The sequence below is a fragment of the Sinohyriopsis cumingii genome, chromosome 8, assembly GCF_028554795.1.
Source record: "Sinohyriopsis cumingii isolate HCF-2022 chromosome 8, ASM2855479v2, whole genome shotgun sequence".
NCBI lineage: Eukaryota > Metazoa > Mollusca > Bivalvia > Unionida > Unionidae > Sinohyriopsis > Sinohyriopsis cumingii.
In genome coordinates this window covers 92,911,445-92,938,769 of record NC_142968.1, presented here as the reverse complement: position 1 = coordinate 92,938,769, position 27,325 = coordinate 92,911,445, and the positions used below count along the sequence as shown (strand labels likewise).

The following is a 27,325-nucleotide window of genomic DNA, read 5'->3' as shown; positions in this document are numbered from 1 at the left end:
ATGTAAGAGAGATGGGAAACCCCTTAGACTTAAGATGCCTTTCTGTGCTATTTTATTTTTAGAACCTGGAGAACATGGCTTATAGTCAGAACCATTCAGTTTGCAAATCATTATAAACATTTCTGCTGAATACGTGTTTAATGATCCAGAATGATAATTTCAGTGCTGCATGTCTCCTGTTTGTTGTCATAGAGCCATCACTGGACATTTCGGATATAATGTTCTTTCATTGCTTCGTTGAAAGTTTCTTTTGTGACTGCGAAATCATCCAGATTATCAACATTAGCATCTCAACTTTCAAATGGCTCAAACTTCATCCACAGACAAATCCTATAAATCAAAAGTGCTGGTGTCTGCTTCTGTTGTTTGTTTACAATAGAAAGTAGTTCCTAACAGACAATGAGCAGCAGGGGGGGCGAATCGGACAACTTTTTCGACAAAATTTGATTAAGGTTTTAAAACGACAAATAGAGCCTTCCTTCGAAATCTCACTTTTCGAACAAAAAAAAATAAAGTCTCCGTTTGGCAAATGGAGACTTAGCGTTTTTTGCTCGAAAACGCTATATTTCGCGACAACATCTCGTTGGTGTTTTCCCGTGGTAATCATCGGGCGTCCCGCATCGATGTCATCGCCCCCCCTGCTGCTAAGTGGTTATTTACAATTTAACCGAATATTTGGTCAAGTCCGATACGATATCGTGTCCGAGGATCATGTAAATTTATCGTTACAAATCCATGTGGGGTCGACTGAGCATGACTAAAAAAGTTTCGAAAAACATTAAAGTCCATGTCACCGCCGCACCATGTCTGCCAAATATTTCGTAGCGTGTGTGTATCAACGCCGTTGAATACAGCAAGAATATTACAGTTGTCTCTGATTACTTTTGGAATCTGAGTGTATCGTTGAGTGACATATATCACGTCAGTGTTTTTATGCCTGCCTCTGGAAAATATCCTAGCTGGGTTTTTTTGATTGTCTAACATAACATCATCGTACACGACTAGATTGTTAACGTCGCCATCAATATCATCGATACCCGGTGCATCATTGATATCCGTAATAAACTCGATGACATTTTTTTCAGCGATCGCTGATGCATTCTCGTTGAAATCTTTCAACACCTCGTAGCATCGTTGATCATCTACGCTAGGGGCGATTAAATACAATTTATCCCATTTCATCCATCTCATTATTAAATTGAGTAACAATTGCGTCTTGCCGGATCCAGATGGTCCGATGATAATCATCCGGATCGAGTTTGGTAACGCTGCAACATGCTTAACTGGTTCTCTTGTTTTAGTCGCTGAAAAGTCAATTATATTCATGTCTCTATACATAAATTATGGATCTATATTGTGTAAAGTGTAGAGTGCGTACTGGCACAAATGATATGACAACCGTTACAACAAGAAATAACAGATCGGCGCTTACTGGCAAGTGTGTACAATGCGGTATAAAGAAATTTAGATTTATTTCTATTAGACCCGGAGATGTTTTAAAAAAAAGCGAGGAGGTGACATCGCAGCCAAGTTATCAAAACTCCCCGGAACCCCGTGGGCAAAGTATCCAGGAGAAAAACACCTCCCAGGATATAGCTACTGTGGCCCCGGAACGCGATTAGATATCAGACTCGATGATCAAAATCAGCCCAAACCCGGTGAGTATCCAATAAACGCTATCGATAAGGCGTGTCATGCTCATGATGTTGCTTACAAAAGTAGCGATCTGCAACAGCGTCATATCGCGGACGTAAAATTAATTCACGCGCTAAATGCTATTCCTGATAAATCCTTCAAAGAAAAATTGGCCTCATGGTTGGTAAAATCGGCTATGAAAGGTAAATTAATGATTGGAAGCGGAGCTTCTCGCGCTGGTAATTGAAAACGATAGCGTTTATAATAACAACATGGAATCCATCAATTATTCTCCGAGAGGATACTGGAAGGGGAAGGCCGCAATTGGTAAGCTTGCAAGCGCTGCAAAAGTAACGAGGGCCACTGCGGCTAATTGGTTATCCAAACAGGCTATATGGCAAATCTATCTACCACCGCCTAAACAAATCAACTTCTCGCGCTTTGATGTTAGCGTACCTAATGAAGTTCATCAGGCTGATATACTATTTCTGCCGCATGACAACGGTTACAAATACGCGCTAACCGTAGTTGATGTTGCGAGTCGATACAAACAAGCGGAGCCGTTAAAAACAAAGTCAGCAACTGAAGTAGCCAATGCTTTTGAGCGGATTTATCGAAGAGGTCCTCTGCGCTGGCCAAATCTATTACAAGTTGATCCCGGTAGTGAATTTCGCGGCGCTGTTCTATCAACGCTGAAACATCATAGCGTCGCGATACGACGAGGTCATACTGCGCTACATCGTGATCAGGCAATTGTTGAACGATTCAATCGGACTGTTGCTGAACGGTTATTTGGATATCAATACGCGAAGGAATTTATCCAAGAAAAACGATCTCGTGAATGGGTCAAAAGGTTGCCAGGCGTAATTGCCGCGTTAAATAACGAGATTACCCGAGCAATCAACATGAAGCCCAGCGACGCGATTAAAGAAAAGTATATACCCGGAAGATCAAAAATAGATAGCGTTTCCAAGCCGATTCTCGGCGATGTCACCGTGAGATATCTATATGAACCAGGAGAGCTTGAAGGCGGTAAAAAAAGAGCTACTGATCCTATCTGGAGTGTTACCACACATAACATATCAACCATAACACGATCAACTGGTAGACCACCGATCTATAGACTGGATCCAACTGCCCCACAGCGGGGGTTTACACGCGAGCAACTACAAGTGATACCTGACGATACTCAATTACCCCCGCGTGGTCTTAACTAGCGCCGTTGCGTCTATTGCACTCAAGACAGGTCAATCTCACATTGTTTTTGACATGACCGAGACTGTTATCGATCCTGTCCACGGTAAATTGGCGAGCGTCTTTATCCGAATAACGCCAACGCATTACACAATTACAACTCGCGCAGTGATTATTCTGTTGTTGTCGTAACGCAATTATTAATTCGGCATCAATATCAAAACGCCGCTGTTTTTTTTTATCCTGTTGGCGGTAACCCGAGAGTTTTCTATCAATGACGCTTGCATCGATGATGTCGTTGTCGTTGGTGACTCCGTCACTGACTCCGTCAATAACAATTCTTCGAAGCTGATTTATCCTTCGTACTCTGGACACTGCAAGATAGACTAGATTTGACCATTCGATGCGATTATCAACCATCCAAACAATTGTGTCCGTGATGGTTAGTCCCTGCGAGGAATGTATTGTCGTTGCGTATCCTAGCGTCCACGGGGATTTATCAGCACGTAGCGCGTCCTCGACGACGCTGATATCAACGAGCACGATATCATTCAGCACGAGAATTTGTTTTTTTGTCCCTGACGCTGTCGGGGGCCGGGATTTCAACTTCAATGTTCTGCCGCCGTGTATACGCGGGTCTATAACATAACGGCACTGGACGCGTTGGAAACTTTTCCTTATGCAACGTAAACAACTTCCGCTGAAGTGTGTCTCTGACTATCTTTCTATTCGCTACAATCAAATCGTTTGGTCTCCATGTTTCCCAGAATTCATTTAACGGCGTTTCCGGAATCACCTCGCGGATTATTTCACATTGAACTCTATCCGGCTGTAATCTGATTAATTTTTTAACCTCGCGCAGTTGTTCATCAAGTGCTCGGTAATCAGTATCGGTTTCTTCATAATAGTCCACAAAACCCTTTAACCAATCATGTGGACCATCGCCGACAAATGGTGGTGGTTGGCCATGATCCCCACACATGATTACCGCTGTATTCGCGAGCAGCAACCAATCAAGAAACATTTGTAAAACATCTAACGAAACAGTACATATCTCATCCCAGATGATAACCTCAGGAATAAATTTTTCTCCCATTCGATCAAGAGTCCACTCACCGCCGCTGTATCGAAAAAAGCTGTGATAAGTAACGGCGTCAACATTTCGTTGTTTTATCTCTCGCGCTAGTCTATGGGTCGGTGTAAGCACGATTATACTTGCCCGCGTTCGAAATAATTCAATTGCCCGAGTCGTCTTTCCTGACCCGCCACAGCCGCTTAAATAAACTGTTTTGTGTCTACAAATTGGATCAGAACACGGTGGTGCATTAGACCATTCTGACAATTTATCACCGCGTAGGTAATTGTTCTCAACGGTGACATCTGCTGACGGGGAATAATCGCGTCGTATTTCATTTTTAATTCTCCATGTACCCCAACTCTCGTCCGGACTAGTAAACTCGGCTATGTTTCCCTTATACTTTACGTCAATATAAAATGAATCAACGGCTACTCTAACCGCGGTGTCAGGAAATCTATTTATCATCGAGAATAAATTGATAGCGGCGTAACCCAGCATAGACGCCCTCAAATGCGGGTATGCCGGGCTGTCTCCATCGCTGTAGGTAACAACTGTACCCAACCTTGTTCCATTGGACAAGAAAGCTGTTTTACAGTTCACGTATTTATTTTTCGCCACTGCGTCCTTGATTACGAAATCATATTCTGCGTCATCTATAATCAGCCGTGAGCAATATCGTTTGTAGTCGCAGTTTTTTCCACCTTGTGTGAACTTACCAATTATTCTTCTACCGAGATCTTTTGCCTCTCTGTTTCGTTGGTTGAATATCTTTTTGGACCATTCGATGATATATTCCTCGTCGGCATCAATGTGTTTTCTGGACTCGTCAATTATGCTATCTAGACGCTCCGGTTCTGGTAACCAGACTTCAGTCTGCGCCCGGTATGATATAATCGCGTCACTGACAATTAAAGAAACTAGCATTTTACAATCAATCATATACCGTAGCAGCGCTATTGGCAACCACTTTTTTTCAGCCATGTGTCTACCGATCCAAATATAGCAACAGCGATGAAGTCCTGCCGCGAACTCAAATGATACTACGCGAGCGAATCAAACAACTGGATTGTACATCTGGTAGAAATTCCTTGCGCGTTGGGCTCCACGCATTTTTCTTTGCTGCAACATGAGCCGCAACCGATGGAATCGTGAAACAATTTGTTAGCAGTTGTTCATCATGCTCTTCAAATTCCATGGCGGTTTTTTTCATCTTGTTGTGAAACGCTTCAGTGCGGTATAATTCACCGTTTGGTCTTACAAACTGATCAAAGGTATCCGTATCGTTTTCAGCGCTGCGAAGTAACCACACTGATACAGGGTCGTTTTTACACAAATAAGCAATAGCATCAAATAGTTTTCTCTCCGCGAGAAAACCATTTTGTATAAATTCCCCCGGGATATACTTTACCGTTCTATCCCGTGGAAACACTGTGATCGCGGGCGTCCACGCGTGTTCGTTATGATCAATAATTTTGATTGGGGTTCCCTTTGATTTATACTTTGATTCGTGTAATACTTTACCGGTTATCGTTGTAACGGTTATTGGAAATCTCAACGACGTTTCTAATCTCGCTATGTCGCTGATTGTTGCTCCACGCTCGCGCACTGTCTCCTCCCACCGGTTGATTTTGCTGCGTCGTAAATCAGTCAATTTGTTTCCTCGACATGCATTTGTAAAATGCTCTATTATTCGTTCTGCTACACAATTTATCCCTGTTGACTGTTTCATCGGCGCTAGTTTTCCGATATCGGGTTTCTTATTTAACGGGTATATTCCATAAACAACTGCTGTTTCAGGATACGCTCGTTCATAGTATGGTCTGTCAATTCCGGTTAACAACCCGGGCTTGGAGTCGCGGCTAACAATGACTGTTTTCTTGTCGCTGAGAACTGGTTCAAATTTATCACGTATGATCCAATTACCTGATTCCACCCGGACAATGAATTTTACTCTGAAGAAATACTCGCTGGAGCCAAGTTGTGATATTATCGTTGCTGCGCGGTTGTCGTTCATGGTAGCATCAACAACGCCATCAATTCGAAATGTTGACCAACTATGAGATGCGCCATCACGCTTGAATTCATTGATACAATCGCGTATTTTATTCAGCAGGGTTCTATCGTTTATTAACGCTTTTGGTGCGTCCTTGAGGACTCTGTCGAGATTAAACCTAATATTTTTCCAGGGCTTAATTGCTGCTAATCTCTCGAACTCATCCATATAATTAAAACAAGTATTTAAATAAAAGAATACAGTATAATGAATCACTGCAAATGGTTAATGATTGGGTCGATAACCCCGTGCAATAAATCATGTAGAGGTGAATTCTGCGGGTATCATTTACAAAGCGTTCGTAATGGTTCTCTTGGCCCCCTCCCGTGCTTGGTTTGTCGCGTTGGTGTAAGAGGAAAATCGCAATTGTGTATCAATTGTGGCGGAAAGCGATACAGGGAACTAAAACGTTATTACGACAAACGAATTAAAAACGCCGTCATTGACCCCACCGCCGACTTCGTCATCAAAACTCCTCAGGACTACGTTGAAAGATTTATAATTAAACCAAATAATGAATTAGACAAATAGTATTATTATACAAATGGACCAAGAATTTCAGCCGCATCCTGTGCTCGTTAATTACGAGGCATCTCGCGACGGCGTTGTTAGAAACCGCAGACTGAAGAAGCCGGTTGGTACTGTAAATAATCAGGGTTATTTGATGTTTGGTGCCGGAAAGAAGAATTATTATGTTCATAGGATGGTATTTGAAGCATTTAACGGATTAATCGAGAATGGGCTTGTGATTGATCATATTAATAATAATAAGACTGATAATTCTCTTATAAACCTACAAGCTATCTCGCAAAGTCAGAATGTCAAAAAAGGCCAAAATGGTAAATACTCAAAGAAAGCAAAACCCGTAAAGTCATTTGATACAACAACTTATGAAGAAAAAACTTTTCAGTCGATGAATGAAGCCAGTAGATGCTTTGACATTTGTAGAGCCTCAGTACGATTTGTTGCAGAAGGAATACAGAATTAAGCGATCTCAAAAAAGACTGGGCACAGAATTCGATTTTCATATATAACAGAAATCAGCGAGTGACAAAGGCCACCGGCGCCTATGGCGCTGACGAATTGTCTGTAAAATAACACACTGTGCGGGGGGGGGGGTTCAATTTTTTTTTATTTAAAAACAAGATGTTTTATAAGAATATGAATATCGAAGACATCAATAATATATTAGCCGAGATTTCAAAATTAAAAAATCAAGGAATTGAATTATCTGATGGTCTCGACAGCGAAAAAATATTATCCGATTATGAGATTATTAACGAACAATCGAAACGGGGGCGTTTTACCCTGGCCCGCGAGTACTTTTTTATAAAACGATTACAACATACGATTAATGAAAACTTGTACCACAATGACGCAAATGCATTCATTGGGCTATTCGCTGCCGTTGAAATAATACGAAAAAAACTCGGACGTGTTTATGAACGACGCCGGGAGATTTCTAGTAAGATCAAAAACATTAGAAGGATTATAGACGAAAACTCCGTGGAGCCCCCGATGGTACACTCGGCGGGAAATTAGAAATTGCGGAGCAATTTGCAATAATGGTAGGCGAATCACTTACTACTCGGCTAGCCAGAGAGCGGCTAGCGGCGCTTAAAAAGTTCATACCGTTACGAGACAGGGTCCGAGAACAACTTCAAACGCGGCAGCAACTACAAACCGATTTTACTGTTGGAAGCGAACAACTCTTTGCTCCGATAACGAGTGCAACCAAAGACGTAAAAACAGCGATATACGGGGATATTCCCGACGAAGAAAGAAAGAAAAAGGCGTCACTGCTTGGCGTACTTGAAAAGATAGCGGCTCAGACCGAACAAACGAAGAGGTCTTTAGAAACAACACGGAGGCCACCACCACTCGCTGTAATGGACCCACAAGAACCTTATGTTACAATGGCCGATGAAGAAGAACTAGGTGCTACTGCAAGAGAACCAGAAGAAGAAATACCGGAAGAAATACCGGAAGAAAAAGAGAAAGGGGGGAATATACCCCGTAATGTACTCAAGAAGGGCACAATAGATAAAATTAGAGGCTTCGGCAGCAGGGAAGAATTAGTTGATTTTGCTGCCACAAATTTTACTAAGAGTACACGAGATAAGGAGCATATCAATAGCGGTTACGAGGAAAATATAAAGACGTTAAATGATTGGGCAAGAATAGTGCATTTAGCGAGTATACATGAGAATGCGATACCACGTGGTGGCGGTCCCGATTACAAAGCATTCCTCGATGAGGTTAAAAAAAGGGTAAAACTAAAAAAAGGAAAAGGATACTCTGTTGGTAAAGAATCCTACGGCGTTACCTGTCCTAATAGTGTTCTCAGTGATATATCACGGCTAGAGGTACTAATCGGAGGAAAACGAGCCGGAAATAACTCTCCGGAAATAATCAATGAGGCCGCTGATATTTGCAAGCGGTTATTTACGGGCGGTATCATGGACATTAGTGCGTATCGAACGCTCATAGACGAGTTAGTGGATGATTAAAAAAATTATAAAATTGTCGTTTTTGTTAATTTTTGGTCGTTTTTTGGTCAGTTTTTGGTCGTTTTTGGTCGTTTTTTTGTCGTTTTTGGTTAGTTTTTACGGGTGAAAACCCCAGGAAATCATTTAGAGAAAATCGATGTTTTTTACCAAAAACCGGCAAAAACCAACCAAAAACGACCAAAAATTGACAAAAAACGACAAAAATTGACAAAAACTGACAAAAAACGCGGATTTTTACCGCCGATGAAAACCCCAGGAAATCATTTAGAGAAAATCGATGTTTTTGACAAAATTTATGATTCGGTGGTGGGGAGGGGGGTGATCAATCACTAATTGGAAAACTGGTGTTTTTATAATAAAGATGATCATACACTACAACCATGATAAACCAGTACTCGTCTACGTGGTAAACTCGCGATTGCCTGTTTACCGCGCGTACTATGGAGATGGTCTCGGTAGCACCATTGCGGGGTTATTTACAAGAATGGCTCCAAAAGTAGCGCCGTTAGCCAAACAATTAGGAATGAAGGCTATTGATGTTATTCGTGATAAGGGAATCGATGTTGCCGGAAAGGCGTTTTCTGCCGCACGAGATAAACTAATGTCGTTGGTGAGAAAGAGAAAACAGAAACCACCGGTGATGCCATCAACAACAGTGATGCCTGCAAATGTCAGTAAAGTAATAAATAACGCCGTGGAAGAAAAACTAGAGTCGTTGGCGGCTCAGTCATCCACCGATGCGGCAACCAACGCGCTCATGAACGCAATAGCGGGAAGTGGTCTTAAACAGAATTCAAAGAATTTACGACGAAAAAATCGCAGTTGAAAACATCAACATGATAAATAATAAAATGTTTGCGCGAACCGCTGATTCCGCGTTTGATATGGATGCCCCAGTGCGCAGGGACGATTCTGTCCGCGATTATCAATTTTATTCCTATCAACCACCACAAGCCGACCTACGATCGCGAATTGAACTTCAAGTCCAAGATACCAGCAAGTTCTTTTTGCCGTGTGAAGCGTTTATCGAAATTGAGGGAGAACTTGTAACAAATGCTGCCGATAATGCACCATACGCAGATGACAATCGTGTTCGAGTTGGTTTCGTCAACAACGGTATCATGGCGTTATTTGAGAGCGCCAGATATCTTATTGACGGGCGAGAAATTGAATCAATAGAACGCGAGGTTGATGTTGCAACGACGATAATTGGGTTAGCGAGGTATTCAGATGATTATACAAGATCGGCGGGCCCATCTATGATGTTTGCAAAGGATACCACTAATAACGCTGATCATCTTCAGTACGTTAACGTGCTGACACCACAAGATACCGCAGTTGCTAATCAAGCTGAAGCAGCCAATCCAGACCGCAGGGCAAGACCGGGCGCTGATTTCAATATTATGAAAAGTATTAACGATAATTACAATATGGGATTCTCAGCACGAGTAGGAATGTTGCAAAGACCACGCCGAAAGTTTTCATGCGCGATTCCACTCCATCACATATTTGGGTTTTGCAGAAATGTCAGAAAAGTTATCTATGGGGCTAAGCATACAATCGCGCTAACGCGAAGGGGCGATGATAACAATGCAATATGGCGTGCTGCTGGTGTCGCTGACGGTAAAGTCGTTTTAACTAAAATGGCATTGTGGATGCCGGTGTTGACTCCATCAGTTACCACGGAAGCACGATTGTTATCATTTATGGAACAGGGAGGGAAATCGTTGTTGAGTTGGCTAGCGGTAACAACTGATGCTAAAGAGGATAATGTCGCTGATGCATTTATATGGCACTTGGCATCAAAACAGGGTGTTTCAGCCCCGCGTCATATATTTGTTGCGTTACAGAATAGGGAACGATTGGGTAGTCAAGAACGCAGCCATATGATATTTGATCAATTAGGAGTCAGGGATGTTTCGCTGAGAATAAACGGACAACAGGAACCATCCGAGGATATACAGCTTAATTACGGTGACAACCATATCGCACGTGTGTATCATCGATTGCTGTCATATATGGGCCGTGATCAAAATGTCGATACCGGTTTACAAATATCACAACTTGATTTTAAAAACCTGTATCCGATTTATTATTTTTCGTTGGAACATCTTGATTTAACGAGACAATCCGTCGTTGATATACACTTTAGAGCTCGTATAGCCCCGGGTGGTGCCGATTATAGAGCGGTTGCTGTCATTCTCAGCGATAAATCAATGCTGTTGGAAGGTGTTGGTGGACAAATGAGAATCGTTGATGCGCCAGTGGAAAACATGTAATTGAAAACACAAACGCGTTTACAATAAAATGTCGTATAGTGTCGTCAGTGTAGAGTTGACTGATGGTCAAGTCAAGAAATTACGATCAAAGTCGGCTAAACAATGCGGAACCACAATAACGCTGAAGCCGTCGCAGATGGCAGGTGGTAATCATAAGATATCGTTGACGGCGCGTCAAATAAAACATTTCAATGATGCGATGAAGAATAAAAAGGGTATTCAAATAGATTTCTCGGCCGCAGCGATTAAAAACATGGAAAAGACCGGTGGGATATTTCCGCTGTTAGCTGCGATTCCAGCGTTGATTGCCGCGGCCGCACCAGCAGTGGCTAAGGCGGCGGCGTTAGGGGCCGTTGGTACCGCGGCGGGGATGGCATTGAAGAAGGCAACCGGGAAAGGCTATTAAAAAAAACGATCCGTGGCCGGAAAGGGTCTAAGACTACCGGGAACCCCGTATTCATGGTACTCGGGAAAGGGTCTCAGACTACCGGGAACCGTTTAATGACTCCTATGTCTAATTTTGATTTAATAGATGCCGCCGACGCGTTAGCGATAAAAAACTTCAGGGGTGTTTTTATGAGGGATCAATTACCGGCGGCACCAAGGAATATTGAAACCGGCATAATTAACCTCGATGGGTCCTCCGGAGCGGGAACTCATTGGGTTGCGTACGCGATTGATCCGCGTGCGATCGTCTATTTTGATTCATACGGGTTAGCCCCGCCGACCGAGTTCATGCGGTATATCCGGGCGTGTTCAGCCCCGGTTTTTTATTCCACGCTGCCAACACAGCGATTAAGCGACCCACCGATATGCGGCCGTGAGGTATTGAACGTACTCGCGGCGATTTCATCATCGCGAAAACCACCTCATGTGGTTGTAAACGAATACACTAGTGGGGTCGTAGAGGCCCGGCGGGTTAATTAAAAACACCGTTTTTTTTTACAATAACGATGATTGATATTTGGGGACGACCGGTTTCGGCGCTGAAAAAATCCACGGAAACGCCCGCCACCGATGACATAAAAAAACTAATCGAGGATGAAATCGCCGATACGTTAAACCTAACCAGTGTTGACCCAGGTGAAATAGTTGTATTTCAAGACCGCCAGGGTAAATTGAAATCCAGTAATGTGTCGCTGGATGACGTTTTAACACGACAGCGTGATGCCGCCGAGAACGCTATCGCGCTGTATACCGGCGACGGACGACTCAAACCGGGTCAACATTTATCGACGATAACATCAATCCAAGACGGTTTTATAAGGTTGGATAGATCGGTGACCGAACTCGACGCGCAGGTGAATAAATCTGTCGCCGAGGTGAAAAAATCTGTTACCGGTATACAACTCACTACCGCTAGTTTTTTTGGGACCCCGACGGTAACCGAACCAAATATTACAACAATAAAAAATACTATTTCGGAGTTTACAACGCTGTCGGGCCAATTTTACACGTTACGAAAAAATGTTAACAGGATCGATGACAACTTTGATAAATTTTTTGGTAAAAAAAATACCAAGCTGGATGAGATTACAACAACTATAAATGATATCACTGCATATGGACAGGAAATAAAAACGATCAAAACTGATGTTGCAGCGAACAAGAATAATGTAGACGCGCATGAGCAGGAAATAGAAACAATCAGCACTAATGTTGCAACGATGATAAATAATATAGACGCACATGGACGGAAAATAGAAACAATCAAAACTGATGTTGCAGCGAACAGAAGGAGTGTAGACACGCATACAAAGGAAATAAATACACTCCTTATTAATGTAGACGCGTATACACGGGAAATAGAAACAATCAAAACTGATGTTGAAGCGAACAAAAAAAATGTAGACACGTATTGGCGGGAAATAGGAATAATCAAAACTGATGTTGCAGCGAACAAAAAAAGTATAGACGTGCATACATATGAAATAGGAACAATCAAACTTGATGTTGCAACGAACAAAAAAAGTATAACCGAGAATACACGGGAAATAGAAACAATCAAAACTAATGTTGCAGCGAACAAGAATAATATAGACGCGAGTTGGCGGGGAGTAGGAATAATCAAAACTGATGTTGAAGCGATTAAAGACAGACTACCGAGAATGACAGAGCAACTCGAAAAAATAAAAATCCCTCATGAGAACACCGTCAACACAGTATACACGATTCGGCATGGATCATTTATCTGGACTCCTACGAATAATACAGTAAATATCACCGCAACTGTTAAGGGCATTTATCGATTGACACTGGTTTCAATGATGCAGTTTAATATATCATCGTTGAGTTCATCCGGGTTTAACAATACAATATCAACAATTATAGACAAGGACGCAACTGAACCGTTTACAATTTATGCCGTTGATAGAAATTTAACCAGGGCAAACATTACATGGTATGTGGAATTTGTAGCGGATCTAAGTAATTAAAAACACTAGCTCTTTTAAAATAAAAATGACCACCAGGGTAATTGAATCGGAGGTATCACCGACGTCACATCAATATCGATTCGATACCGCAAAAGAATTCTCCGCGAACTTGAAAATGCTTTCCGAACAATACCGCGCAAAAATAAAAAAATACCGCCGAAAAATAACCGCCATCGACGCAGTCGTGTACTTGGTGTCAGGTATAGTAGCCGGTACCGGTGTTATTTTATCCACGGTGATCACGATAGCCCCGATCGCTGTTCCAATCGCTATCTCCGCGTGACAACAATTGCTGGAGTCGCCAACGCAATCACTAAAAAGATATCATCGTGTTTTCAGAAAAAACTCAACGAGTATACAGTAAAACATCAAATAGTATCCGACGCGTACTCGAAATTATCCGGGTTGATCTCGTTGGCGATAGATAATTCGTTTGTATCCGATGTTGAATTCTCCACGATGGCCCAGTTGTATAGCTCCGCGATGTAAAAAATCGAGGATTTTCAACTGGAAGCCGGAACCACTTCAATGGGCTCTGGTTATTAATATTAAACACTAAAAACAACGAATAATAATAATGTCACTGAACCCCGAAGGGTTTCAATTACTTCAACGGATCGTGGAGAACACCACTCCGGTACAAACAAGTATGATATCAGTGACATCAACGAAACCCGAATTCAGTGTGAACTTCCCGTCGCCGGTTCCAGTGAAGGAAATAGCGCTGGCAAAATTGCGAATATATCACAGTTGGCCTAATATTCGAGCGGACGCATTTAACGGACAACAACCTAATAACTCGCTGGTTTTTGCATGGACAAATAAACCCAATGGGACCCCAGACTGGAAGGAGGTTACAATACCAACTGGGTCATACCAAATAGAACAAATCAATAAAGAATTTCAACGCAGGATAAAATCGATCACAGGAAAAGAATCAAAAATCGCTATTACGGTTCATGAACCGACGTTATCGTCAACGATTGAAATAAGCACACCGGGGTATATGGTTGATATTTATAACAGTTCAATAAGAACCATACTAGGATGGCCTGAGAATCCACCTCATGGAATCCCCGAGGACTTGCACACGAATGCGCAATCGTATCATGAGATTACCCCCAGGTATCGAACTGATTGGTCTATTATAAAAGGCGCGTTATTACCCAGCAGGTTTATATTTCAAGACAGGAATACCATGCAATGGCATTTTCCGTATAAGGAAACTCCTAAATTATCCGCCCTGGCCACAGTTGGTTTAAATGATATCACTGATGCGTTTGCCGAGATTAATCATATTTGCCAATCACAACTAGAACAACTACGGGAAACAAAAGCACGAAAACACGTTGAGGTGTTAAATCAACTTATATCAGACATGGAATATATCAATGAACGAATCGTCGGGACAATATCCGCTAACAGCGATGATAATAAACAAAAATTCCTAACCGAGTATAATATCACAGAAGCCAATTTACCCGATTTCAAGTTTCCAGGATACAACGCGCCAGAACTAAGAAAATCTCTTAATGATTTTCTCGCCCCATCAACTATCCTCAGACACGATAACGGAGATGGTGGTAGGCATATTGCTCCATACAACGTAAATATTGCATCGGTGATAGCAATCAATCTGGTGTGTGATGTTATCGAAGGGAGTTACCAGGTGAATACCAAGCAATCAAATCAGGCTCAACAGGGGTATATCCTTTATTCATTTTCACCAACAGCCCCTCCGGGATTTTTAATCGTTGAGAGTCCGATTAATCCGGTCTATATGTGATGCCATAATCGGTTTTTAACGAGAATTAATTTTAGAATTACCGATCAGTCAAATAACCTAATTGATCTACAAGAGGAGGAGTTAGTGATCACTTTGTTTGTAAAATCATTGTAACCACTTAGCAGCAGGGGGGGCGATGACATCGACGCGGGACGCCCGATGATTACCACGGGAAAACACCAACGAGATGTTGTCGCGAAATATAGCGTTTTCGAGCAAAAAACGCTAAGTCTCCATTTGCCAAACGGAGACTTTATTTTTTTTTTGTTCGAAAAGTGAGATTTCGAAGGAAGGCTCTATTTGTCGTTTTAAAACCTTAATCAAATTTTGTCGAAAAAGTTGTCCGATTCGCCCCCCCTGCTGCTCAATGCTATTATTAGACACACATGTTCTGTAGTATGAAGCTGTTTAGTATGGAAAAATACTGCATGATTCTGACAATGTAAAAGTAACAGAGACAGAAATGACCATATAATAATCCTGTATCAGACTGACAGAGATGTTTGCCATTCAAGAGACCTTATTTTTCAATTGGAGAGAACTTGATAAATAGTTTTATATCAAGATCTTGGATAAAGTCCATTATGTTTGGGAATCTGTGGATATTAATTTTTCCATTATTATTTGGGAAGAACTTTTATCAGACTGTTGTAAAATATGTAAAATTAAAATGATACAGAAGTTGAGAGATTACATAGGGTTGTGTTTTTTTTACAATACTACATTTGCCTGATTAGTAAAATGATAAACAGTTATGTTAGCTAGGTGAGAATTTTCTGTCCACTAGAGCCTCTTTAAACCTTTATATCATGACATTTTATCTTTGACAATGCTGATGGTAAACATAGGGTTTAACAGTATTCTTATGGTTTTTATTTCAGGTTTTAAGCAAGGAGAAACTTGGTCTGTTGACTGCATCATGTATAGTGATGGCAATTATTTCATGGTTTTCTGCCCTCTACTTTTTCTTTGCTCATCTTACATCTTGGCAGGTGAGTACAAGCAGATGTCTTGCCTATTTTGTGGATCAGTCTCCTTTAGTCTTTTTGTTGGGGTGGTGATGGTGGTGAATATTACATACAATATAATTTGTCATATATTCAAATATTTGACTACAGATTGAACACCCTTTATCTTCCTTAACCTGTACCTAATAACCATTTAGCTTTCTTTAGGCAGATAGCTTATGATGCAGCTAAATAAACATGTGTTGAGAATTGGCTTTTGTGATCAATGAACCAAGTACTAATACATTTTAGATTGGACCATTGTGGTCATGTCATATGGTCTTAGGACTTAGACCCCCATTCATAAGATACATTTCGAGATATTCATACTGCAGTAGTACATGTACTGCAAATGACAGGATAAATGTACATTAGTTACTGATTTAGATCCTGGATTCCATCCCTACTCAGCTTCTGGGTCGTAACTTGGAAACTATTGATATCCTGCCCAAGTATGACATATAGACCTAAGGGGAATACAGAAGAAAAGTGTACATATACCCCATCCCATTCAGCTTAGTCCCTGGATCATAGCTGGGAAACTGTTGAGATCCTCACTATATAATCATGTATATATTGGGCCTGAAGACAACTATACACTCACCCAACTGGCATTTGCTTTGGGGTCATTCTTACCGTCGGGGATGAATCAAAGCTTTGGATGAAGGTGAAAATGCAGATGCTGGGAAATAAATGTTTCTCTGGCAAATACATTATCTGATCACATGCAGTAGGATAATTTTCTTTGCTACCTATGAATCAAGCACTCTCAGAAAGATGGAAAACATTTTTCTTACTCTATACAGTGTGACTTCGCAATAACATGGTAGTTGGGAGAAATATAACCCAACCATGTTATAGACCAAACCGTGTTAAAAGCAACCAGGTCAGTTAGCTGAAGAAAATGATGCATGTACCCCAAAAAATGAGGGGGGGGTAGATAATAAATGCGGTCGCAAAAATACATGCTTCATTGGTACAGTTACCAACTTAAATCGATGAATATTAAATGAGAAATACACCTGTAGTGAAAATAGAAGGCATATGTAATATTTTACTTTATTCAGAAAAACATGTATTGGTACATACACATGTACACTGTTTATATATATACATGTCTAATGTATAGCATGAATAGAATATCAACATTGTCTCCTCACCTGTGAATCTCATCACATGCATTGAATCCACAATACAAGTAATTCCATCGAAAATATGTACAAACAGATTTAAAATATTCAGTAATTCTGTCACAGTCATAAAGCTCCGAATTCACAATCACATAACGAACAATAAAACATATTTACTTTCAGTACGTCCTAAGTTGGTAAAAGTTAGTTGACATTTTAAGCCATTGTTGGTAGCGTTCTTAAGCATAAACTTTTTTCCTGCAAAAAGGAAACATTCATGGCACAGTAAGCATGTTCCAGTCACATTGGAAAATGAAACAACCCATCAGATTCCATTGCATTTATTTAAGTTTGTTACTGGCTTCTTTTAAAGGAAGGTTCTTTGTTTTTATTGAAGATTGTAGTTGGCTTTCTTTGATGAACGGTGCATGCGTTATTGAAGTCACCGCTAAAGGACAGCTTCGGAGAACCAAACAAAATGCCTTTTTCTTAATGTGGCAGCAGCATCAAATACTTGTATTGAATGATTTCTTACTGATTTGTTTTCCATTTTTGCTTTGTATGTTTTCATAACAATTAGATGGGAAATCATGCTAGGTGTCTGCAGCATGATGCCCCAGTGCTAGACATCACTATAAACTGCCACACTGCAGACATCATAGCGATATGACTTAAAAATTGTTAAAGCTATGTTAAAAATCCAAAATCACATACACACACACATAAATTTCAGTGCATTTTGTATCAGGTTTGCAGCTTCCTGTCATGGGGCCTTAAAATTTTTCCACTCCAAATCAATGGTTGTATATACAGTTTAAAGAGCCAACACTGTCAGCCATATAAAAAAAAATCGCCAGATGGTAAATTTTGCTGCCAATACATTAAAAAATCTGTTTGCAACATTGGTGAAGCCCTGCGTGATCCCTGAAATTTTTTTTAGATATTATTTTTCGTACTTTTAAGAAGAAAAAACTATTTTTTTCATAAATGAGAATAATGCATATCACGTTTAAGGAGCCACAGATTGTCTTGTATTCTTCATACATGATCTCATTCCCAAAATGATAATAAACATTAAATGTTTTTTTCGTACTTTTAAGAGAGAATTTTTTTTGTGTACAAGAAAAATACTTGTACAGCTGTATATGAAATTTCAGGAGCCACACCATGACCTTGTTATATCCGAATTTGTGTTATAACAGAGTGTGCTATAGAGTGGTCACACTGGACATATATTATGTAATAAAAGGGAAGCAACTTTTACAGGCTAAATCCCCTTCATAGTCACTATGTTATCATCTTCTCTCAGTATCATTTACTCCAGATTAATTAATTTAACAAATTATATAACTTAAATTTAATCATGTATAATTATTTTTAGAAGTACAGTTGGTATAAACTTTGTTTTATATTGTGCATACATCATTTTTTTATAAAAAATACTCTGAATTTATTGATATTTTTTAAATATATGGTTCATGTTCATTTCATTTTACTTTGAATTGCAACATATATTTTCGTCAGTGGAATTTTTCAGGTGGTCTCTTTAGTAATTTACTTGTTTTTATAACTATTTGCATTTATTTTATATATATATATATATATATATATATATATATATATATATATATATATATATATATATATATATATATCTGTGTGTGTGTGTGTGTGTGTGTGTGGTCTATTGTCCTCAGAAAACAGCTCATGGGCCACACAAAAAGAGCAAGATCTATTTCTTGTCATCATGAAGTACTCTTCCTACATTTCACTTCAGAATCTGTCACAAGTCTGGATGTGTGGGCATTTTATTTGACTCATTGAGTGAGCAATAATTTATCAAGTACAGACTGATGGTCGGCTGGCAGCTGGCCATACCACGCTATAACACCCGACCTTCATGGTATTTGTTATCCACCATGTCATTCCAAATACAGTGGTCATGATTCACTTATCTCGAACTGGCGAACTGTTAGTTGATCCACATATTCCAACAGTTGTCTTATCTTATGCCAAACATACTGCACAGCAAAACTGATCAGCCTGACCAAACAGTAATATGCTATTTCCTAATCTACCAGTGTTATTCACAGAGTTAGCCAGATGAGCCAAACCTGCCATGCAGAACCAGTATTTTAGTATATCACCACTTTTAGTGGCATATCCTGTGGGAAAAATTATGCATGCAGACTACATGGCATCATCACTGACAGACTGGAAGGGAAGGTCAAAAATAACATACTCCTTCTCCAAACCTCCAACTACTATCAGTGACTTACAGTTAGCCACAACCTCTTTCCACAAGACAGTTGAGTGTTCCAAGTCCTGTCAGAGGGCCTCAGAATATCATTTATCAATCCGCCACAACTTTCGACGTCCCCTTTCATGACGCAAACCTTGAACAATCCCATAAAGGCAGACATACTAAAGAAGTCATGTACTAATAAGGCAGGTAGTGGAAATTGTATGAAAGCCATACACTCTACACCAGACTGTTTCTGGTGATGAAGTCCAATGGGAAAATGAGACCTGTGATCAACCTCAGCAGGTTCAACCAATTCTTTTTGGCCCCAAAATTCAAGATGGAGACTGCAAAGTCTGTCCATCTTTCTGTGTGATGCAATCATCTTAGACCTGTACAACACAAATTGTCACATTCCAATCCATGTGACTTCATGCAAATATATTTGCTTCACCAATCTGGGCACAGTGGATAAATTCCATATTCTTCCTTTTGGCCTCAATCTAAGCACTTGGACCTTCATGAAAATAGGGTGGATAATACATGTCAAGATGTCTGACTTTATTCCATCTCCACATTCCTTACATACCTCAGTTTCATACATCTCCATCCCTCATGCATCATAAACATTGTTCATGAGTCAGATGGGATTTCAAACAAAATATTTATCTAAGCAAGTGAGTTTCTTCAACTCCTCTATTCAATGAAACAGCAGATTTGTTACCCCTTGGCCACCTTTCAATGCACCCATTACAAATGGCCCATCTATTTTAATAGCATCCTTTCACAGGCCGTCTAGATCAGAATATTGCAATATTGAACCACATAAAAAATGTACAGTCTCAGTATCAAGAAAGGAAGTGGCTCACAGCAGGAATATCCCTTGAAAACCAACAACTGGAAATAACAATTTGTATAGATAACAGACAAGTTGAGGTGCACACTTGCTACCAGACTTTACTATGATTTGTGGCAAGTGAATATGTTAAGAAATGGCTCTTCACATCTGCAACATGGAAATATAAGCTAGTCTCAATGTATCGAACAATTGGTTTGAATGCTTGCACAGATATAGTCCTAATACTGTCAGACAATTCTGTAGTGGTCACTTACCTTCTCAAACAGGGGAAAAAAGTTAGCCCCTCCCCAATCACAATGAAGGGATACCAGTCCGTGATCTTGGACACTTTCCAACATCATGGATGAGACGATGTTGGACACAAGAAGGACCTTTCCAACTTGATGTCCTATATTTATCTATACAAACCACACTCACACATGTTATTCCCAAAATGAAATCTCACCTTGATGTTGACATGACCTAACTCATCCAAGTTCAGGGAACTATCATCCAGATCCATCAGTTAGCTATCATATAAAACTTGCTTTCTGATAGCATTTGTCTCAGCATGTAGTCCTAATGACACAAACTGATTTCATTGCCAAAAGCAGGTTGCTACACTAGGTAATCAACAAATAACTCCAAGAGCCCATATGCGTAATCAAATATCCTTAATATAACGACCAGGCTTTTTTGCATCTCAAGTATGGAAAGTGAGACATAACACCACAATTGCTAGCCACTTGGTTAAAGGGAGTTATACAGTTAGTGTACACTGACATCTCTCAGGAACAAGTTCACCTCTAAAAATCTCAGCTAACAAACTATGTGCAATTTTCATGAGCATTTGAATATAATATCTCCATTCAAAACATAGTGGAGTCATTTGGATGGCATATGTATACGACTTCAGCTTCTGTTTGCGGTACATGACTTTGCAGAGGACAGAACTGAAGTTTGTATGGCCAGTGGTAGCTGCACAGACAGTAACCACCCCTACTTATGACAGTGCAGCCTCGCAACCAGGCAGTGTTAGCCACTTTTCTGCATTCACCTGGGGAATACTTTAAAGCTGAAACCAGTTAAGTACAGAATCTCATAGGGATCTCCTCGCGTGTATATAACTAAGGTCTCTTCTGCTGAATTAAACTAACATTAAGAGAATTTCCTCCATTCATAGAGCAAACATGCTCCTCCTGGCTTACACAGGTAGAAGTAGGATGCTTATCACTTCCTCCTCCTCTTAATTATTTTCCTAATGCAGTGTGATCAGATAGTGTATTTGCAGGAGAAAGTGAAATGTTTAGTAAATTACGTTTCTCCTATAATACTTGACTGATCACATTACAAACAATCCACTCACCATTACCTTCAATATGAGCATCCTTCAAAGTGTTGCTCAAGTAAAAAAGACTGGGTATACCATTAACCACCTAGTGGATAGGAAGGGGAGTTAACAGGTAAGAGTTGCTCCCCTTTAACATCTTTCACATGAGGGCTGGATTCTAGCTTGCAAAGAAAGTTATATTAAGTTAATGTAATCATCTAAGTATTATAAGAGTAACATAATTTATTACAGAACTTTCCAACAACAATTCTGTTCACACATTTTTAAAATTTATTGAGTTTTGTGTTGCCATTTAGATAAATCTGATGGAGGATGTCAGATCATAAAATACTTGGAAATGATGACAAGGGAGATGATTATGAAATTGTAGAATAGAATTGGATGATGATATTTGATTGCTCTTAGCATCATACAACTACACTGTATATTGATTTTTGAAATCTTTACATTCTGCATGATACAAGCAGTTAAAACAATAATTTGTGCCAAAATATTATGTTGGAAATACATTTTCTATATTTGCAAAACTGAATGATACAAAAACCATTTATTTCACGGTACATTAGTTGACTGATAATGATGACAGATTACTCATTGTCTTGGTTTTCTGTTTTGAATTTGTATTTTTTTCTTGTCATAATACTGTGTCATAAAAATGTCACATAACATCTACTGATGTTACATTATGATGTCTTTGAGTAACATACAATTTCTGCAGAGTTACGACTCTATAGCCATAAACTAAGTAAAAGAACGAAGCAAAATCAAAAAAGTTTGTAAAGCTTAACAAAAATGTAATTATCAAAGTTATAAAAAGAAATGCAAGAGAAACTTAAGTATTATAAAAGTGAATCCCAATAATCCTAAAAAGTTCTATTCAAGTCCACAAGAATTGAATGTTCTGAATAAATTTCAGATCCTCAAATGTACATATTACATTGGCATTGACCAGAACTCCTTTGAATAATTCACAGTAGTTCCAGAATCATATTCTAGTCAAATGAGCACTTTGTAGTTCCAATGAATAATCCTAACAAATGTCTCCTCTTAAATTATCTAAACACAACATCAAACACATCTGCAAACTGATTTCAACATATAGAATAAGATTCTGAAATAGGAATGATCCCAAAATAGGAATCAATCTGGCTAATCAGTTCTCTCCTTATATACACCTTCAAGGATCTATTATAACTACACGTTGCAATATGCCCCACATGACAAATCTTGCTACTCAATCTAATATTTCAAAATACCTATTCATGTGATCTACCCCATCCAATGAGAAAAAATTCTTCTATGAACCCACCTAACCAAAACCCTCCAGCCAGTGAGAAATTACCCTAAAGTTGTCAATAGGTTTTATTATTAGAAACTTTACATTTATTGATAGATCCTACACAATCCACATTACTAATATCTTAAAATAGAAATTTATTCACGAGTACAAAAAGTTATCTAATAGCTTGACTATTGATGATCATTAAAATGTATAGTCTTAAATAAAAACTACACATAATACAGATACAGTTAACAACCAAGAGTTACAAAAATATAGATGTGCCTAACACCATAACAGCAGCTGTATGATAAATAATTTAAACATTTTGTTCATTAAATCTGAAGCTTCCAAAACTTGTTGGATACAATGTGCCACTTACCTCAGACAGCTTGTATATTTATTTTGTATTTGTTAGTTTTTCTCCATGATTATATGTTATATACAATTGTATTTTGGAATTGACCTTGTCCAGAATCAAGTTCAATGTGTACCTGACCAGTAACTTATATTTTGTAAACAAATAATATGCAGTTCATATTTCTCCCTGAGTGTGGGTTAAATATTAGGATCATTATCAATGGAATTAAATGTTTGTCTTAATCTGAGTCTAATAAATTGGTATTCCTCATGTAAATACCTGGTCTACCTGATATTTCCCATGTTCTTTAACATAGTTTTAGTAATATGCCTTGTCTTGTTGATAACTTAGAATATTCTAGAAATAAACTTTTGACCCTTATCCTAGTTCTATTTTTGTGTCATAGTTTTTTTTATATAATGTTGTTTACTTGAGTTATTACTCATTCATGCATTTAACATATGAGGCAGACTCAGTTTTATTGTTATGTTCAGTATATTATTTGGGTGGAATTATTTATTCAAATTATTATTCACTGGAAAAACAAAGTGCTAATCTGTAACATTCTTGGATTGGAATATTAATTTGGAGTTACAGTGACTTCATACAAGGACATGTTTGGATTATAGTACTGTGACACATCAAATGTCCTAGCACATCATCACAATACAGGCCACTGACAAATTTGCAAATTCAAGACTACAAGCACATCACTTTTTTGGAATACCACTGGGATTCAGGACTAACTTTATACATTTGGACTTGTGATAAAACTTTTGGGACTATTTGGGATTTAATTCACAATACTGCAAGTTCCTTTAAATTTTCACTTTGTATTCAAGGGAAATAAATTAATTGTTAAATTTTACAAAACTTGTTTGTTTTTACCCTTATTTTTGTTATTTAATTTAAGACCACTGAGTCATGAACACTTAATTAAGAGTCTGTTTATTTTATAGGTAACGGCAGCTAAATCAAGGGAGGGGAATAAGGACTGCATACTTTTCAACTTCTATGATGCCCATGATGTCTGGCATTTTCTTTCAGCAATCAGCCTTTTTCTCTCCTTTCTGGTAAGTGCAAAAATCTCCCATTTAAGTCCATTGAATGAGCTGCAGAAAAATGGTCTTAATGGACAATCAACTAATTTCCCATGGGCAATAGCCCTGCAACCTCCAAGCCTTTCCTCAGACAATTGGGACAACTCTACCTCATGCTGCTAGTATTACAGTAGTGAAATAATTTAACACTTTCCTGTTGGTTCTATTCAAGCTAAACATTTTCTTAAGGAAGTTGTAATAAATAAATACACTTTTGCTGCAAATAAGTCTTCTTTCTTTACATGCAATTTAAAGTAATTTTGTATTTTTTTTTAATGGCTGGCTTGACAGTACTATGGGTAATTGTGTAAGGTCAAAAAGTATTTGATGGGTTGGGATGGCTTACATGTTTTATGCCTATTGACAATAAATGTGTTGAATGTTAGCCTCTTCTTTTCACCTGGTCTTAAATGTTGTTTTTTGAAAACACAGTTATTTATTAGGAATTTATATGGATGTCACTTGCATAAAAAATAAAATATATCTTGTTTCCTACCTAAAGGCAAGTCTCAAATCTGGTGCTGAAGAAACATTTTCAGACACAGGCCCAGTGCTACTGACTTTTAAAAAGTCAGATGCCCCGACTCAAATTCCATAAGCCCAGACTCCATATTCCATGTTCCCAAAAGGGCCCTATTTATTTTTACTATTATTTGTCACACTGTTTCAGCTGCTATACTTCAGATATGAAAAGAAATAAACAAAATTATATTAAACTGAATTGTTTCTTTAGTCAGATCTCAAAATATTTCACATAAAGGAATGTTTTCCTCCAGGTCTTGAAGTGAATCGTTGTCTAAATGCTCTGCTATTCATTGCATCAGCACTGTTCTTGTTCATTAGCACCTGGAACCTGTCTTGCTTCATACAGTGTCTTTTTAGGCTACTGATATCGTTGATAGGTGCTACTTGATATATTTAACCAGTGTTGCTTTACTCTTAAGTGTTTCTGCCGCAATCATTTTTGGATTGACCGTAACATTTTATTACACCAATCCAAAGGATGGTAGATTTTTAATCAGAGACTCAAAAGATATCATGGACCACCTTTGATTCCTTTATTACCCATAGCACCTAAAAAAACATTCCACATTTTGCCTAAGCTCTCTAGACCAGTGGTTCCCAAGCTTTTCAAGTAGAGGGCCATATCTGCTATTTTCGGTAATTAAGCGGGCCACAACGTTATAAAATTATAAATGTTTATCAATGTTTATAAAATTATAAAAATCATGTAATATCATTCTTAAATTTCTTAACTTTCAGCAACCAAATTATAATACTTTAAAAGCAGTCAGTGTCAGTCCTACACTACAGTCATTTTCGGTTTTAAATCAAATGCTCATGTAACAATTTTAAATCAGTTTCGAAAACCGATATTAATATAATTAATTTACAACTGTAACTGTTCTTCACAACCAGTTACTGAAGTTCAGATGCCAGTTTATCAATGTCTGGGCACAAAGCTGTCGTGCCCAAAGTCATAAGCACAGCTAGGTTACTGTCAGTGAGTCTGGAACGTTAGTTTATTTTTATAATTGTCATTGCGGAAAATGACTACTCGCATCTATAAGTCGAACCAAAAGGACAAATATATCTCTGTCCGAATGAGCGCAAGTGTTCAAATTGTTCGACAGGCAATAGTCACCAGAATGAGATCATATGATCAGCTGAGGGTGAAGCAGGCAGCTCCAGGAATTTGCATCTCAGTGCAGAATTGCATTTCAAATCATTTACTTCATGCTGAAGGTTTTTGCTGTAATTGGCAGATCTTGGCATCCGGAAATAAGAATGGATTTATGAAGAGGGCAACATTATCCTCCCCTGTTGTGAACTCTTGAAATCTCGACTGAAAGATATCCAGAAAACTTTCCACTTTATCCTTGTACTGTAACAAGTCAGATTTCTTTTCCACCACAAGTGTCTTCAGAGTTGGAAACACCTTTAAAGTCCCTTCTATCAGCTGTCTGATAAACAGGTGCAGTTTCATTTTAAATGCAGAAATCTCATCGCACAAATTTGTGAACAGTTTGTTTTTTCCCTGAAGCCTCACATTTAAAGAGTTTAAATGAGACATGATGTCCACCAAAAATGCCAGGTCATTAAGCCAGTCATCATTCAGCAGACATTCCCGTTCTGTAGGCAATTCATCTATTTCAGATAAAAACAGATAGACACTATTTTTTAGTGCCCAGAAATGTGACAGTACTTTCCCTTTAGACAGCCATCTGACTTCGCAGTGTATCAGTAGCTCACCGTATTCCTCGTTCAGGTCTGATAAAAACTGTCTGAACTCACACCTGTTAAGCACCTTGCTTCGAATCTTGTTTACACATCTCATAACAACATCCATGATATGTTTCAGATTTAATGTCTTTCCACACAGTGCTTCCTGGTGAATGATACAATGATATTTTAATATAGTATGGTCAAGAAACTGTTCCAATAATGCCAGACATCCAGATTTTTTACCCGTCAAAGCCAGAGCACCATTGGTGCATACACTATCCAGTTTTGTCCATTCTATGTTGTTTTTCTCTGCACACAACTTCAGAGTTTCAAACAGATCAATTCCTTTGGTATTCACATGCATCGATTCAAGTCCTAGAAGTTCTTCAATGACTTCAAAATTATCGTTTATTGCTCGAACAAAAACTGCGACCTGAGCTGTGTCAGAAATGTCAGTGGATTCGTCCCTTGCCAATGAAAAAATTTACAATTTTTGACATGTATTGCTACTTGATGATGAACATCGCTGGCCAACTCTTCAACTCGCTTAGCCATAGTATTATTAGACAAAGGAATCTGATCAAATTTTGTCTCACACTTTTTATCGCCAAGCATTCTGGCAGCAATTTTAAGCGAATGTTTTATTATTTCTTTTGCATCGGTGAACGGCTTCTTTTTGCGAGCCAACCGAAGAGCGACTTCGTACGACTCTTGCTCTGTTCTTTAGCCTTGGTGAAAAAGGACTGCTGACTGGTCAGAGAACCTTCTTTCTTAGCTATGAAATATTTTCTTAACTCGAACCGACCGGATATTGAGCATTT

At 39.0% G+C, this 27,325-nt stretch overlaps 1 protein-coding gene across 1 annotated transcript in view; it reads left to right on the top strand.

The window, feature by feature from the left end:
* Positions 1-27,325, top strand: part of LOC149794152 (SID1 transmembrane family member 1-like) — a 156,399-nt gene that overhangs the window by 106,665 nt on the left and 22,409 nt on the right. Inside the window, exons 21-22 of the mRNA XM_089968233.1 lie at positions 15,852-15,962; positions 24,138-24,251. Of these exons, the coding sequence (XP_089824359.1) occupies positions 15,852-15,962; positions 24,138-24,251 (225 nt within the window). The remainder of the gene's footprint in view (positions 1-15,851; positions 15,963-24,137; positions 24,252-27,325) is intronic.